A 15,947-nucleotide genomic window follows, 5' to 3' on the forward strand; every position below is an offset into this window, starting at 1 on the left:
CATGGGTTGTTACGGAATGTCTCTATGCCTAATTCCAAACTTCCCAATGCTTAGTTTGAATTCACTTAAGTCCTCTTTTGGAAATGAATTCTTTGCCAGATGAAGACAGATTTCTTAGCACAATTACCTGATATACTCCACAACACACAAGCTGGAACAATAACTTTTTTCACTCTAAATTCTAACATCTGCAACATCTTACATCTTACTCTAAACAAGTTAAATTAGACATAGACTCTTTCTTTGGAATGTAATCACATTACGCTGCTCACTCTAAACCTTTATCCAGTTATTGCAATAGATTGAGAAATTTTTCTTGATTTTTTCTTACCAGGGTGATTTGTCTTGATGTGAGATTTTATAAGTCGATCTTCAGAAAATGACTTCTCACACACAGGACAGGAATAACTCTTTTTATCCTTAAGCGAGAAAGAAAGTAAGTAAGAGATTGCATTATCAGTCCACTGGTGTAATCACTATGGTCATTATTCAGTAATACATGGTGCTCAACAAAGTTATAATTGAACATTCAGTTTGTAAGGAAAAAATGAAGATATTTATAGTGAAATAAGTGAAGGAGAAATATTAAAGTATTCTAAGCACATCATTAATCCTCATGAATGAAGGGCTCCAAGTTACAGCACATGAGAATATGCACAATAAATGTAAGCATTATCTTCTGACTGACTCTTTAGAGAATCAAGAGTTGAAAGATCAAGTCACATAACAGAAGAAAACATATCTGATATAGCAGTAATATTCAGGGTTTTTTCATTTTTTTCACAAGTCCACCCTTCCGAAACCTAAGGATCAGATCTCATTATTCTGAAGACATCCACCAGTATGCGCATTTATAATACTACTTAATGGCCTGAAATTGAGCAGAAGAGTTAACAATGACAGATGCCATTACTTATTCAGTGTCTACATTTCTAAGTACTTTATAAATATTCAGCATTTTATATATTACCAATAAAGTATTATTCTACTATTTTGATTTAAAAACTTACAGACTACTTTGGCTTTTATCAGTGTCACTGATGTTATAAAAGATTTAACACCATGAAACAAGTTGAACTGGAGAGTTTTGATGCAATTTCTTCCTGTATGCAATTTTAGTGTAATTGTAATTTTAATGTTTTTCAAATGCATCTAACTCCACATAAAAATGCAGGACTTTTCTCCATTAATTAGTAAATTACCCAATTTACCCAATTTAAAATAATCTTTGCCACTTACTATATAAATTGAAGAGGTTGTTCTTTCCAGAAGCACCTGCTGACATAAGAGACTGGATGCTCAATCAAATGAGCGGGTCATCCAGTCACCTCTGCACTGACCAGATTAACATATGAATGGATTATCAAAACAACAGATGGAGTGAAGTCTAGTTAGTCCTGACAACTACGCAGATAACCAGATAACATATTAGCTGATGTGTACATACCAAACTACCAAGAAATCACTGTAAAAGGCGAGCTGAAGCTACAGAACAGATATTTCACAGGGACAGAAAACTTCTTGAAAACCGTGGAAGGAAGACTACTGTATCAAAGTAAGACAGACCCCTTGGTTATGAAACAGAAATTTGGAGGTAACAGGAGCATAAGGGTCATGGACTCTACCAGTTCATTTGCTCCTGTGAGAAAACCTACGCCAGGGACTGGGGATGGCAGCTTCTAAATGATTACCACCCTGACTAAAGCAAGGACAGTATCTTGCTATTATGGAGTTGGGGCAGTCACCATCTTGAGCCCTGAGAACCTCAAGTGAAGAAGGATCAGCAGAGAATACTAGCTGGTTTTTGGAAGAAGAGATTGAAGGAGCCTACAATGCTGACAAAATCTGCTTGAGAAAGAACTGTTAATTTGCACAATTAGGGTCTCTCAAATGATATAACCTATTATCCCTAAACCTGCTACTTATGATTTTGGACTTCTATCTGAACATGTTACTCAAATGAAAATTGGTAGATTAATTCTAATAAAACTCTGTATCAAAGTTTGCACCTTTTCAAAGACTGGGTTGCATGATCACATTCATAATTTGGCACATATAAGAAAAACATAAGCAGAGTATCATTTAGGGGCTGTTGAGGGACCAGCTAAAATTTGTTGACAGATCTCAGTCTGTTCCTCAAACTTGCTATATAAATGTTTTCAAAATATAAAATAAATGAAGAAAAAAAAAAGTATACTTTTAATGTACAGTTGGGTGTTGCTGATCTGTAATTTTAATACTCATTCTATGAAGTATTTCTCAGTGTGCCCAGAACACTAAGACAAATACGCCTTGCCGTTTCATAAAGTTAAATAAGAACCCCCCCCCCCAACACTCTACTCCACACACACACTACTTTACGTAAAATGCTATAATTGTGACAACTTTACATTCTTGCTAATACTCTCCAGGAAGGCAAGGCTATAAGCCTATGCCTGAGAGAAAAAATCAACATCATCAAAAATGCATCAAGAGCTATAAAGCAACATTAAAGTATGGGCACCAAGAACACATCTTTCCACATGACGATGCTAACAAAATTTTTCAATAAAAAAATAATCCAAACAGCTTTCTTCAAGCAGTTAGAAAGTTAATGTCCTGGTTTCAGCTGGGATAGAGTTAATTTTCATTCTAGTCGTTGATATAGTGTTATGTCTTGGATTCAGTGTGAGCAGAATGTTGATATCACACTGATGTTTTCAGTTGTTGCTAAGTAGCCTTTATACCAAGTCAAGGATTTTTTCAGCTTCTCATGCCCAGCCAGCAGGAAGGCTGGAGGGGCACAAGAAGCTGGGAGAGGACACAGCCAGGGCAGCTGACCCAAACTGGCCAAAAGGGTATTCCATACCATGTGACGTCATGCCCAGTATATAAACTGGGGGGAGCTGGCCTGGGAGGGATGGCTGCTCGGGAACTAACTGGGCATCGGTCAGCGAGAGGTGAGCAATGGCATTGTGCATCACTTGTTTTGTATATTCCAATCCTTTTATTATTATTCTTGTAATTTTATTATTGTTATTATCATTATTATTTTTTTCCTTTCTGTTCTATTAAACTGTTCTTATCTCAACTCACGAGTTTTACCACTTTTTTTCTGGATTTTCTCCCCCATCCCACTGGGCGGGGGGGTAGTGAGTGAGCTGCTGTGTGGTGCTTAATTGCTGGCTGGGGTTAAACCATGACAGTTATCTATACCAAGTTCTGCAGTAATGACCTTCAAAAGGTGTATCTTTTGCAGTGTAATAAACAGATTGTACTTAAGAGCACCGAGTCCCTGCAAAGTGTATCTGTCAACCTGCAGTCTCTCACAGAAAGCACCCAGCTGAAGCCAAACCTTTCACTGTTGTTTGTCCCGGTCAGTGCCATAGCCTTTTGGAGCTTACGTTCTTAGTTTTAAATGTTTAAGTGTACTTCTGTTGCTGCCCTCAGAGCTTGTGACAGTGCTAGTCCTTCAGTGTAATCCCATCACTCTCACAACCAGCCTTTAAGAAATCCTCTGTTGCAAATGAAGTATTTCAGAGCACCTAGGTCACAACGCAGAGCCCCAAAGAAGGTCTCCCCCACCACAGCTCTAGCTCTTCAGAGTGCCCTTGTCATAGGTGATGACAGAGGCACTTTGCAGAACTTAGGCTGAAGTTGTAGTAATACCTTCATCACATTCGCAGCATGCAAGTTTTCCGCTGGTATGAATAAAAGTTATTTATCCTATGCCTTACCAGAGTGCCTGCCTTTTAAATTGCCTTTGAGGTTTTTTTTGAAGGACACAAACAGAAGCAAAGTATCAAGAGAGCTGGATCTACCTTTGTTAGAAACCAGCTGCATAGTCCAATCAGCTACTTAAATTTCAAACTCACTTCCACACTTCCTGAGATTTGCTTAATCCCCCTATTAGCCAATTTGAGAAAATATAAGAAACTTAAAATAATTCCAAAATAAAGTTAGCTTTCTGACGGAAAGTACTGTTCACAATCCACAAATCAGGAATGGATTAGGTCCATAAATATTCTTAAACTTAGTGAAAAAAATTAGTCTAATACTATCATAGAATTTTCTTGTTTATGCTATGCTGCATTGTAAAAGAAGGCCACTTACATCGGAATCACAATGCCTTTCTCTTTATATAAATGAATTAAAATTGTGCTAAGAAAGCATCAGCTATATTGCATTACCAATTTATAGCTCTCTGAAGAGAATTTTGTTTCTCTAAGGCATGTGTTTCAAGATGATTCAAGGGGTAGGTGTACTAGTCAGAAAAGAAAAATGAAAAGCCTCTGTATGTGTAGCACTTAAACCAACAGACGACTATGAAGTTTATTTGACTAAATATGACCTACACTGCAAAACATCAGAAACATTAGCAGCTGTTCTATTGCACTCATCAGTAGAGATATTCTGATGACACAAATATCTTCTCTTATGAACACAGAATACACATGATCATATATTATATATCTATATGGCAACTCTGGCACCAATTTCAAAAGAGACTGTGTGAACTCCTGACTGCCTTGCCATCAATTCATTAATAGTGTAAAGTTAAGACCACAGCCATAATAAAAAGCATTTAGGCTCAAATTAGACAAATATGTTATAGAAATCAACAATCCATTCCCCTCCTTTTAGTAGTATTGACATGATTTTATGAGCAGGAAATAAAACAAAGCTCTACTAAATATTGGTAGTCTGAGACCATTTCCAGCAAAAGTTCCCACAACTCAATTAACACAACATTTGATTGTATAATTTCATAGAGGAATAGAAAGCCAAAGTCCGCTCCTGCATCTACTCACATCAACAGAAATTTAATTTCTAACACCTATGGGAACAGAATTAGGCCCCTGAGTTACACTTTCAAGGAGTGAAGACATCCAGAAATCTTCACCACAGTTGTCATGAAATTCAAATCAAAATTTTCACGATATTCAAACCAAAATTTTCACGAAAAGACTCCCAAATTAAGCTGATGTCCTATTAAAATGCAAATTAGCTAAAAGGATCTGATGTACCCAGAAGGTGGCTATGCACACGCGTGAAGGAGGCTTCCGAAAAATTTGCAAATGGTTAGACAGACTTTTATGAAGTCTGGCAACCAGTAGAAATCACAGCTCACAAAATGACAAGCACCTGCACACAGTACTGCTTAAGCATTTTTTTGTGAAATAACCACTAGTAAAAATGAATGGCTAGCTGACATTCATTATGGAAGCAAGAACCAAGAACAAAAGCCATTTTCCAACTGAGTGCCCAATCCTTAGATGACAGATTTTTTTGTTAATTCTGTCTGTTTCCAGCACCTTGCATTCTTGACTACATAGTGGCACTGCTCCAGAGGCAAAGGTATCACAGCTAGACCAGTGATGGTCTGAAAATGAACACTCCTCAGGAAGGGGAAATAAGCAATCAGAGCTCAAGTATCTCACTTCCCACCGACAGCTCTAACTACACTATTACATGAAAGGTCAGCAGCATAATGAAATTTCTAAGCATCCTTCCAAAGACAAGAATAATTTACATCCCAAAATGTATGTGAAAGCAGATGTAGGCCCGTAAGAGCAAGTGGTGGTTCTGGGTCTGAACTCCAGTTTTATAAAGGTGCTTATCTTGCAGTATGAATTACATATATAGATTGAAAACAATTTCAGAGACAAACCTCTCCATGATGTTCATCTGCTCAGCATATTGAGTATTGTAAAACCCACTGGAGGTTGTAAATGAACTTTAGTCCCTACATGAGCACTGTTTAGTTCCACAACCGGTCCCTAATGTTACCACTAGCTCATTCATAACTGTAAATTATTTTAAAAACATTATAAACTGCCCATCCCTTTCTTAGGTACTATGACATTGAAGTGATTCACATGTGTCATGGTTTGAACTTCTGAAGAGCTCCATAAATGCCAAGAATTGTCAAAAACTACTACACAAGCCTTAGAGGTAAAAGATGGGTACTGAAAATCAGAGAATATATGCAAAATTTTTCATTTGAATCAAGCTGAGCCTCAATTCCCAGACTACAAAAGTAAAAATCTTCCCTGTAACAACAATTTGTAGCAAATACAGAGGCAAGAGGCAACACATACACATTCCCCTCATCATCCTCCAGGGAATAAACCCAAATTCAGTGCAAGACTTGGACGGTGCATAGAGAATAAGATGGGTGGCTATGCACTGAGTGACAAGGATGAACAGTAAGCTGCTTTTTAATATACCATCATTTATCCTGTTCACCAAATACAGGGATCCAGTTGAAAAGCAGCCAGCAACAAGGTAACGTAAGATATGCATTCATACAAGGAACCGAACTGAGATTTTGGTATCTTCTATCTCCAGGGAAGCTTTAATTTTAATATTTATTAAGAATTGATTTTGCAAACTAAAATTAAAATTAAAGTAGCTTTCCACATTTAACAGCACATAGTTTGTTAAAGTAGTATATTTGGGAATGCGTGGTCCTGTTCAGTGAGGTATGCATTAAGTAACTATACCAAGCAGTGGGCACAAAGGCCAATATGAGAGCTGCCAAGTTTAGTTACTGAGTAAATTCTAATACATGAATTTTTTAACCCATTTAAATACTCAAATATATTTGACAGTAAGCATCAGTAAGCATATTCCTGAAAGATCTTGCTGTCACACTGTTTTTAATTATGAAATGCATTTTCTCGGTTCTATTTAGCATCATGAAAATGATCCTCCTGTTGGGAGCTGTCGGACACTCATCACGCTTGAAAAACAGGTACTTACGTAAGGATATAGGATATCTAATTTTAGGCTCTTTTTTCTTAAGTAGTCTCAGACATCATTTACACAGATTTTTGCCATCAGATGGACATCATAAACATAAATTCAAAAGCAGCCTAAAAGAATATCTATTATGTGAGCTTTCTGCACATTGCATAACAAATTCAGATTCTGTTTATAGTATCTACAGAACTGGAGGACAAAAGGGGGAAAAAATGTTCCCTTTTGTGTCACCTGCTTTTTTTTGTTTTTTAAAGCTGTCCTGCAGTGACAAAAGACTAGTACTTAACAAGAATAGGAGGTGAAGTGTTCTGTTCTGTTACAAACACCTTTAAAGTAACTTCAGCTGTTGGAAATATTGACCAAGAGCCTACCTGCTGACTGCAGAAGACAACCTGAAACTACTAGATGCTGTATGTTAACAGCTTTTTTAAGTAGCTACACAGAAATTGTCCACATCTGGGGAAAATTAATATGAATCCTTAATTCAAGCATCACATTTCACTAGTAAAAGGAAGTGTAACGATATTTATCACAGTACTTTAAGTGAGTTGTGATGTTGCTTTCTCATGTGATTAGGAGAAATTTGTCATGTGGTGCATTCTATCAAGGGTGCATAATATTTATTTACATGACAATGCCAGCGAAAACCATAATGTTATGTAAAGAATGAAGAAAGGCCCATCTGTGTGAATATTTCCTCCTTCTTAAAAGACAGAAGAGTGAGTGTTGCCATTAAGTAACTGGTATTTTCTCCTCTGCTGGAATAAGAATAAAAATAAATTCAGGAGAAGGCTAACTCGCCTTTTGGAGGTATTTTACTGCACAAATTATTAAAAACCCAAATTGCAAGGATGTAGTTCATGCCAATTTTCTCGCATTATCAGTCAAGAAAGTTTAATTACAAATAGCATGCTTGTCAAACATTTTATGAAATCCTAAACTGTACTTTATTCAATACCAGTACCTTCACATAAAATCGTATGAGGTAGTATCTTCCACCTAAGCACTCCAGGTGGCCTTCAAGAAAGACTCTAGTCAAAGTGGACTAAATTCATTATGCTGGGAAAACAGGCACTTGCCAAACACCCTTTTCTAGAGTTCAATTTGGAATGGGAAGGAACTTACCTGTGTTCATACACTGTGTGAGTATTTGCACATTATAACCTCTCTGGGTATATACAAGTCTAGAATGTCCCAGATCAATTATACCTTGCAGGCAGAAAGGATCCTGCCATATGGTAGGAAAAGAAATCCATGGTACGCAGACCTTTCCTGACAATAGCTTAACCTATTTGGGCCATTCACGCAAAACAATAACACAACAACAAGAAAAAGCTAGGCGACACTGATGTAAAGAAAATAATTGTTTTTTCTTAATCTTCCAAGAAAAACATGTAAATAATTTCACTTTTAAAAAAGCACCTTAATCAACAATGAAGAATAAAAATCTCAGTCCTTAGTTTTAAAATATTTGTTATTCTGAATACCATATTTTTAAAAACATACTTTTGAAACAAATATAAGCAGGGTTGATGTAGAAAGCATTTTTCCTCAAAAGATTATTCATGTCATAATGTTGGATCAGAGCAAGATCACAAAGCAGTGTCTTGCACAAAGAGGGCTTCCAGTCAGGAATGCAGCGCCTTGCGTAGTCTCAAAGAAAACATGTAACAGGGCACGTTGAAGAAGTAGACCAGACCTGTTTTTAACACAATGGGATTCAGAGCTGGAAGGCTTACTAAGGTAAGAGCTTTTAAAACGTGATCTCTTCATTTTTGTAACCACAACAGAAAATGATAGATGTTCAAAGAGATTGGCTGCAACTAGTTGGATCTATTGGGAGAAAAACCAGTTATTTCCAACACTTAAACTTCTTCTGTCTACAGCAGTTAAGAGAGGAACTTATTTTCATTTTACCACAGTCATCTATTTATGAAGGAAGAGAATTAAGGTCCATGGAATGAAGTAAAGTAACAACAGTACCAGACCTCATTTTACTCTCTCAAAACCCAAAGAATCTGAGAATACTGGGAAAACCAAAGGGAAAAAATGGATACAGACATACTCTATTGGAAACTACTACAGAAGGGACCAAATATCTAGTTGCTGTAACTCATGTATTCCCTGCACCGAAGAATGCAGACAGCGCTCAGGTAAGAACTCCTACCTATGTCTTCAAATATTGCCACACGATTCCAAATGCTATGATGATGACACTGAAATTAGACAAACATACCGTTTTGTTACTTACCAGTTCTGTGTGAACTTTAAGATGTGCCTGGAGCTTGTATTTATCTGGAGTAGAGTAGTCGCAATGTTCTGTGGGACATTTCAGCAAAATATTACTGTGTTTCTGAATGACGTGACGCTTAAGGCAGTTTTTGGTGATGGAAGAATAATTGCACTGGGAGCAGTAATATAAATGTTCTCGAGTATGTGTACGAACATGCATGTCATAATGCACTTGGTACCAAAACAACTTGCCTGAAAATAAAATTAGACATGAAGAAAGTAATTTCTAAACAATTGTTAGTGAAAATTCCAATACATACCCAATTTTCTTTCAGGGCAAAACACACTGTTTGAATCCCGTCCCTTTTGTCTTTAATGAAAACTTGTCCTAAAGACCCTTCACTTCTGAAAGTATGTTTATAAAAACCACTTTTGTCTAAAAAGATTGTCATATGTCCTGACACAGCGTAACAAGGGCAACTTTAATACCTACCAGTGACTTTTTTCCTAATGAGAAAGTCCTTTAAATCTATTCTCCTATACAAAGAACCTGAATACAACTGTATAGTAAAAGAGATTGTAAAAATCTTTTTTGTTACTTCCTTTTGTGTTACTCCTTCCTAAAAGCCTTTCTGACATAATGGCACCAAAAAGTGCATAGCAATTCACCTAATGTACAATGTTATGGTGTTTCCAAATTATTTTTTTTTCAAATTTTGATTCCTTTCCCTTCTCAAGAATGAAGACTACAAGATAAATCCCAAATTGTTTCCTTTCCAGTTACGTAAACCAAAACTTTTTCAGTTAGAATTAATGGGAATGGTGTATTATTCCCACTTTCATAAATTCAAAAAAACAATTACAATCAGAATAGCCTTGATCCGATACTATGTCATGAAAATTTTCATCTCAAAAAAACTTGTTCAAAACAAGTCACAAAAATATGCCAGTATATATGTATCTATTGAACTGAATGTATATTATCATACATCCTCCCATACTATATGAAAAAGATTCTGAATTTCATACTAAGCTGATAATGAAGCTTAAGCATTAAAGCATGGACTGATCAATGCTGATCACATGCCTAAATCTGCTGTGCTTGGCCCCAGTGAAAGTTATGAGGTGGGGAGAGGCATGTGGACAGAAATAATCTAATTCTATCCAATTTCACATCAACAGAAAATTGAGCCTAGCAAAGCATTGCTTTGCTATATTCCACTGCGGGTTTTTTGAGGAGCTTTGAGTCATTTCACACTACTTATACAGCAAAAAGTAAATCTCGCTGGACCCCAGAATCCATACTGAACTACAAAATTAATACTGCTACAAAGACACACAAATATATCAAACACTATAAACCAGAGGAGCAGGAAAAAGATGGCCCATTACATAACATTTAAAAAACCAAACAAACATAATTCTACTGCTCCTTACCACAATATTCACATTCTAAATCTCCATAAACCTTCCTTATCCTCTCACACAACTCTGTGTTCATTTGTCTCTTCTGCAAGCTATCCAAGATCTGCATAAAGGCAACAGCTCCACTCCCACTGTCTGATGTAACTGCATTAGAAGAGGCTGCCTGTGGACTGATGGCTGCTGTAGCTTCTGGTGCTGGCGAAGGGTTTGTGGTTTGTGCTGAATTTTTAATTGGCGGATTGCTTGTTTCTGATTCACTAGAAGGAACAGCTTGATTTCTCTCTTCAGAGACCGAAAGGTTCTCAGTCATTGCATTGTTCTGACTCAGATTTAAACTTTTGTCTTCAGACAGCAAAAGCTGAATTTCTTCACCCTGCTCATTTACAGAACTGCAGTGATTAACTTCCTCTTTATTTGCAGGAGAAACTTTTAATTCATCAGGACCAGAAGTACCATTTTTGAGCAGAAAGCAATCTGATGCTACACAGGATTGAATATTTGGGACTGCTATGTCTGTTGCCTGACACAGCGTCTCTGCTACATTCTCCACCAGAGGATTTTCAAATTCTAAGGAAGGGACTGTATCAATTTTTAAGTCACCATTATGTTGACCATTATGGTTTACGTTTGCAGCTGTTGATTCACCTTTACAAGCAGATGGTTGTGGTGTGTTAATATCATCAATACTCATCATAGTCAATTCATCTGCACTTTGTGCTAGCTGTTCACCAAGGGCTTCTGCCTGGATATCACCTCCTGGTTCCAGCAGGCAGAAACTTTGATTGATAGAATTGTTAAAAACAGAAGTCTCCTGCAAATCTGCATGCACATCTTTGATGTGAGCACGGAGTCTTACAGAACTGACAAATTTCTTCAGGCAAACAGAACACACATATACAAATGGGTGTTTTCGAACATGAAGCTCAAGGGCCTGGTATTTAGTGGCTCCATGACCACAGAGCTCACAAGCAAAGGGTCTTTCATCACCATGAACAAGCATGTGACGGTCTCGATCAAGTTCATTTTTGAATTTCCGTTCACAAATATGGCAGTCATAAAGAAGTTGTCTTTTGCCCTCTCGTGTCATCAAGCGAAGCTCATCAAAAACATCCTTCACCTTTTTATCTTGAAGGTCATGTGTTTCCTTGATATGCTTGATCAAATTTTTAACATCTGAGTATTTCTTTTTGCAGAAGCGACAATGCTGCTTAATTTTCTTATGAACTCTTTCAATATGGACTTTGAGATGGCCTTTGCTGAGACAAGTGAACGTACAATAATCACAGCTAAACTTCTCCCCTGTATGTTTCCGCATGTGAACATTAAGGTTGGCTTTGATTGCACTGGCATAACTGCAGTATGAACACTTGTAAGGTTTTTCATTTGTATGAATCCTCAAATGTGCTTGGAGGGAGTGTTTAAATTTGAACACCTTGTTACAGTATTCACATGTAAAAATCTTCAGTTGAGTTGGACCCAACCTAAAAAAAAGACCCAAACCAGTTATATTTACAATATTGAAACTTGGTGACATAATATGTCAAAATTTCCCTAGATATTCATAATGGACAGAAGTGTTTAATTTATTTTAAAAAGGTATTCTCCACAAGCTTTTTAAATTCTTCAACTTCTGCACAGATTATTTTCAGCTGTTCCTTTACTTAAAAGGTTCAGAAAATATTTCAGTTCCATGAAAATGGATAGGGAAGCGTTTCATATTTTGCATGAACACAAATATAAGTACTTCAAAATTACCTGCTAGATTTCATTGCCTGTTCGTATGGGGTTTGCTGAATGGCATATTCTTGATATCCTCTTCGTTGTGATGGGTCTTGAACTGTTGCCTCTGGAGTTGTTGGTTCACTTTCTTGGGGAGCAGCCTCAACGGGAACAATTTTTGTGGCTCCTAAAAGCAAGAAAAAAAATGCTCATTAAAAATGTCATATTAAAATGTGTGTTGTCTATAATAGACAAGTGTAAACGAAACATTAAAATCTGTAATCATCAGTTCAACTATTTTAGTTTCTGTTGTTAAATTCATGCACATAAAATGATGGATACACTTCTAGAAGACATCAGTACTTACACCACAGATCTGCTTAAATAACATGCCAGGACTGCTGGTTCTGAGGGTTATTCATGGTGCTTGATGCCTGCTATTATGACATCCTACATCCAAATACTTCCACCTTTAAAAAACTAACTCTTCAAAATCAAATTTTTATTTTTCTGTTTCTGCCTCATATTACATCCTTTGAAAACTTCAGCCGAGCTGTTTAATTAGTTCCACAAATAAGGCCGGAGAAAAGACACTGTTTAGTCTATAGTTAAATGTCTGCACATCTTTCCTTAAACAGATCTTTTACTGCTTTATATTTTGGGCCATACTGCCCTCCCCTCAGAATAAAAGAATATGTTCCATGTGCACTTCTCAGTCTCCATTATAAGCAGGAGTAAAGGGGCTCTACCAAACACAGTAAGATCAGATTCTGTCCTTCAGTTAGTTGAAGCAAAAATAAGCATATTTTGAGAAGTGATTGAGTTGAGATTCTTTAGCTGGGTGTTCTTTATTTTCTGAACAGTGGCAGAAAAATATGTCAGGCATCCATAGTTAGCACTGAAAGTAACGAAAATCCATATAAATATTAACTTACACTGAAAAAAAAACCCCAAAACCAAAATCTGAAGTATATCAAACCAAGCACCCATTATTGATTGATCCCCTCCTTTTTAACTTCGTTGTTTGTCTGTAACTCATCTACCCACGTGTTCAATGGGAATGCTATTATCTCCAAAAGTTGAAACTATATATATTTGTATATTTATGTATTTATTCACATATTACAATCATATATATATTTGTGAATTCTTCATATGCTACTAACAAGTACTATCAAAAAATCTTTGAAAAAAATAAACTTTGCTTTCAGTCTGATAATGAAAAATGAATAGTAAATGAAGGACCATATACTAAATAACAAAAAGAAAACAAGACATTGAAGATGTAGTAATAGATGGACACCCATCCATCCTAGGAAAAAAAGTATTATAGGACCTGTAATTAAAGATTTTTCTATCATATACTGGGGACAAGGAAGCAAGAGAGGTTGCACATGAAAATATCTTTGAATTAAATAGTGAAGTTAACAACTTCAGGGAAAACTGAAATTTTTTAAGTTTCCCTTTATTTTGTTTTTCTTGGATATTACATTATTATCTGATCTCATTTCAATTCACTTTATTAGAAGCCGAGGGGAAAAAGAAGTACAATACACCTTTGTGACAGAGGAAAGAATTTACAACAAGAATCGATGAAATTTGAGACACAAGAGCCTAGAAAGCAAACGACAGAGTCAACATACTGAACCTATTTTTAACAGATTCTCAGTATTATTCACATATGTCTATATAAAATGAAACACCTGAATAGAAAGAAGAAAGTTCAAAGATTGATGCATGAGCTGGTCCTTTAACTATGATGAAATTAATTCTTGTTCCACTCAAAAAGCATGTTCCTGAAGATATTTTTTACAAAATATATGCAGTATTAACATAAAGTCTCTGAAACAACAATTATAAGAACAACAAAACTAAAACACAAGGAGTACACAGTCCAAAGAGAACTAGCTGGTTAGCAAATTATTAAATTTAGTTTCCCTAAAAAAACTTTCAGTCTGCAGACTAGCAAAAGCATCAGGAAAAAAGAGGTAGAGTATACGGGGAAAAATCAGTAATAACTGGGGGTTACCCAACAACATGTGTAAAAGGAGGAACATTAAGTTGAGGAAAGCAGTGCTGTAGGCAAGACAAGGGAGAAAGATGGAGATCCTGTGGGTCCTTCAGAGTAATTTAAAGTGGGAAATGGAAATATTTGGAGAAGAGGCCATTTGGGAGTGTGTAAGGCTATTGAAGTTTTTTGTATCAGATGGGACATCAGCCAACTCTAACTAAACAGACTGTAAGAGCTCTGTCGCTCACTGAACTGGCTGGATCTCAAAATGGGGTTTTTTTGACTACTGTTTTTTAATAATGCTTTCAGTTCTAAAAATTCTGCCAGTTGAACAGAACTGATCTTCCAAGTCTGCAACCTAAATGTTACCAGACCATTATAACTTCTATTCTTCCTGTCACTCTCTCTCCCACAAATGCCAGGTTGTCCAGCAGGACTGCATCTCCCAAATTGCACTGTAGTAGCCCAGTGAGACGGGAGCTTGTCATTACAGTACAGGAGACATGGTTCAATCAGTGGGTTCAGTATAAAGATGATAAAACAGACATTAGACACCAGACCAGTGTTCACATAGTTCGGTATTTTAAAAATAGAAGCAAGTTCCCCTTTATTTAGAATGACCCAGTTAAAATAGATCTTGAACTGCTTTACATGCATGCCTACCTCTTTCAGGCCTCCCATTTCCTGAGACAAAGATCCTCATTAAATGCTCTGCACTGAACTTCCTCTGTGCCCTTCTGCCTTTCAGGATGTTTAAGCATTTCCTGAAAAGACTGTTGAACTGTTTAATAGACTTTTGTGTTATCAGTATAAAATTTTAATTGCCTGAATTAGGTGGACTAGATAAGTACTAACTCACCAGTATTTTCCATACTTGGGAGTGGACGGAATTCCATACTTGGAATGGACAGGTCATCCTAGCAGTACAGCCTGCATTCCTCATGCAGTTAATAGAGAGGCAAATGCCTCTAAAAACCTAAAGAGGGACATCCAATTCTTTGAACATATTGATAGAGTACTTGCTCACAGTAGGCAATCACATCCCCTCATGTTAGGTAGTTATCTCCTACTCTTAAAAGATACAGAAGCATCAAGAAACATTAGATGCCTCCATCCACTTGGGATGCTGCCTAAGTATGGGCTACTAATGGACCAGTAGCCACAACAATCACTGCTATATCGTAAACTAATGACTAAAGCATATGCCCAGAAAGTGAGAAACTTGGCTTCTAGGCTCTACCCAGCATAGTAGGTAGTGCACCCACATGTCCCACAACCCAAGAGAATGCCCTCAATATTCATGTCTGTAAAAGCAGCCACAGGCTAGAGAAAAGTGTAAGAACAAGGCAAACAGATACAAGGTCTGGTTTTCCATTAAAAATATCATATGCCAATAAGGAATATAAAAGTTTTCCTAACTGTTTCTCTGGACAATCATTTCAAGAAGTCAGAGTATACAAATACCAGGAGGAAAAAAAGAGGTTAACTGTACTGATAATTTCTTTCAAAATAACCCTTCCTCCAGCACTATTATATCTCTATTTTAAACACAGAATTGACTTTAGTTTACTAGACTTTACTTATGCCTTTTACTTTCCTCTTTTCAGTCAATATCATCTGTTCTAAGTAAATCTCCTTTAAGACTAGTAAGATTTGAGTTCCTCATGACATTCTGACAGCAACTTCTACAGATAAGCATTACCCAGTGTGCCTTATCTCTGGCTCAAACTCAGTGATGGCTTCTAATCTCTTACAGTCTGCCCCTTAGAAAGTATCTTGCCCTTCACTATAGAACTCTCTGTTACTTATCAACAGT

At 36.6% G+C, this 15,947-nt stretch overlaps 1 protein-coding gene across 3 annotated transcripts in view; it reads right to left on the reverse strand.

Moving 5' to 3' along the window:
- ZFAT (zinc finger and AT-hook domain containing) overlaps positions 1–15,947 on the reverse strand; it is a 103,375-nt gene that overhangs the window by 42,928 nt on the left and 44,500 nt on the right. For all 3 annotated transcript variants that reach the window (XR_008235244.1, XM_052787557.1, XM_052787556.1), the window contains exons 5-8: positions 12,157–12,307; positions 10,414–11,882; positions 8,996–9,228; positions 332–419 (exon numbers count right to left, since the gene is read on the reverse strand). Coding sequence is in view for 2 of the 3 variants with exons in the window: in XM_052787557.1 (XP_052643517.1) it covers positions 332–419; positions 8,996–9,228; positions 10,414–11,882; positions 12,157–12,307 (1,941 nt within the window). In the remaining variant the exon portion in view is untranslated. The remainder of the gene's footprint in view (positions 1–331; positions 420–8,995; positions 9,229–10,413; positions 11,883–12,156; positions 12,308–15,947) is intronic.

Source organism: Harpia harpyja, chromosome 5 (assembly GCF_026419915.1).
Source record: "Harpia harpyja isolate bHarHar1 chromosome 5, bHarHar1 primary haplotype, whole genome shotgun sequence".
Taxonomy (NCBI): Eukaryota; Metazoa; Chordata; class Aves; order Accipitriformes; family Accipitridae; genus Harpia; species Harpia harpyja.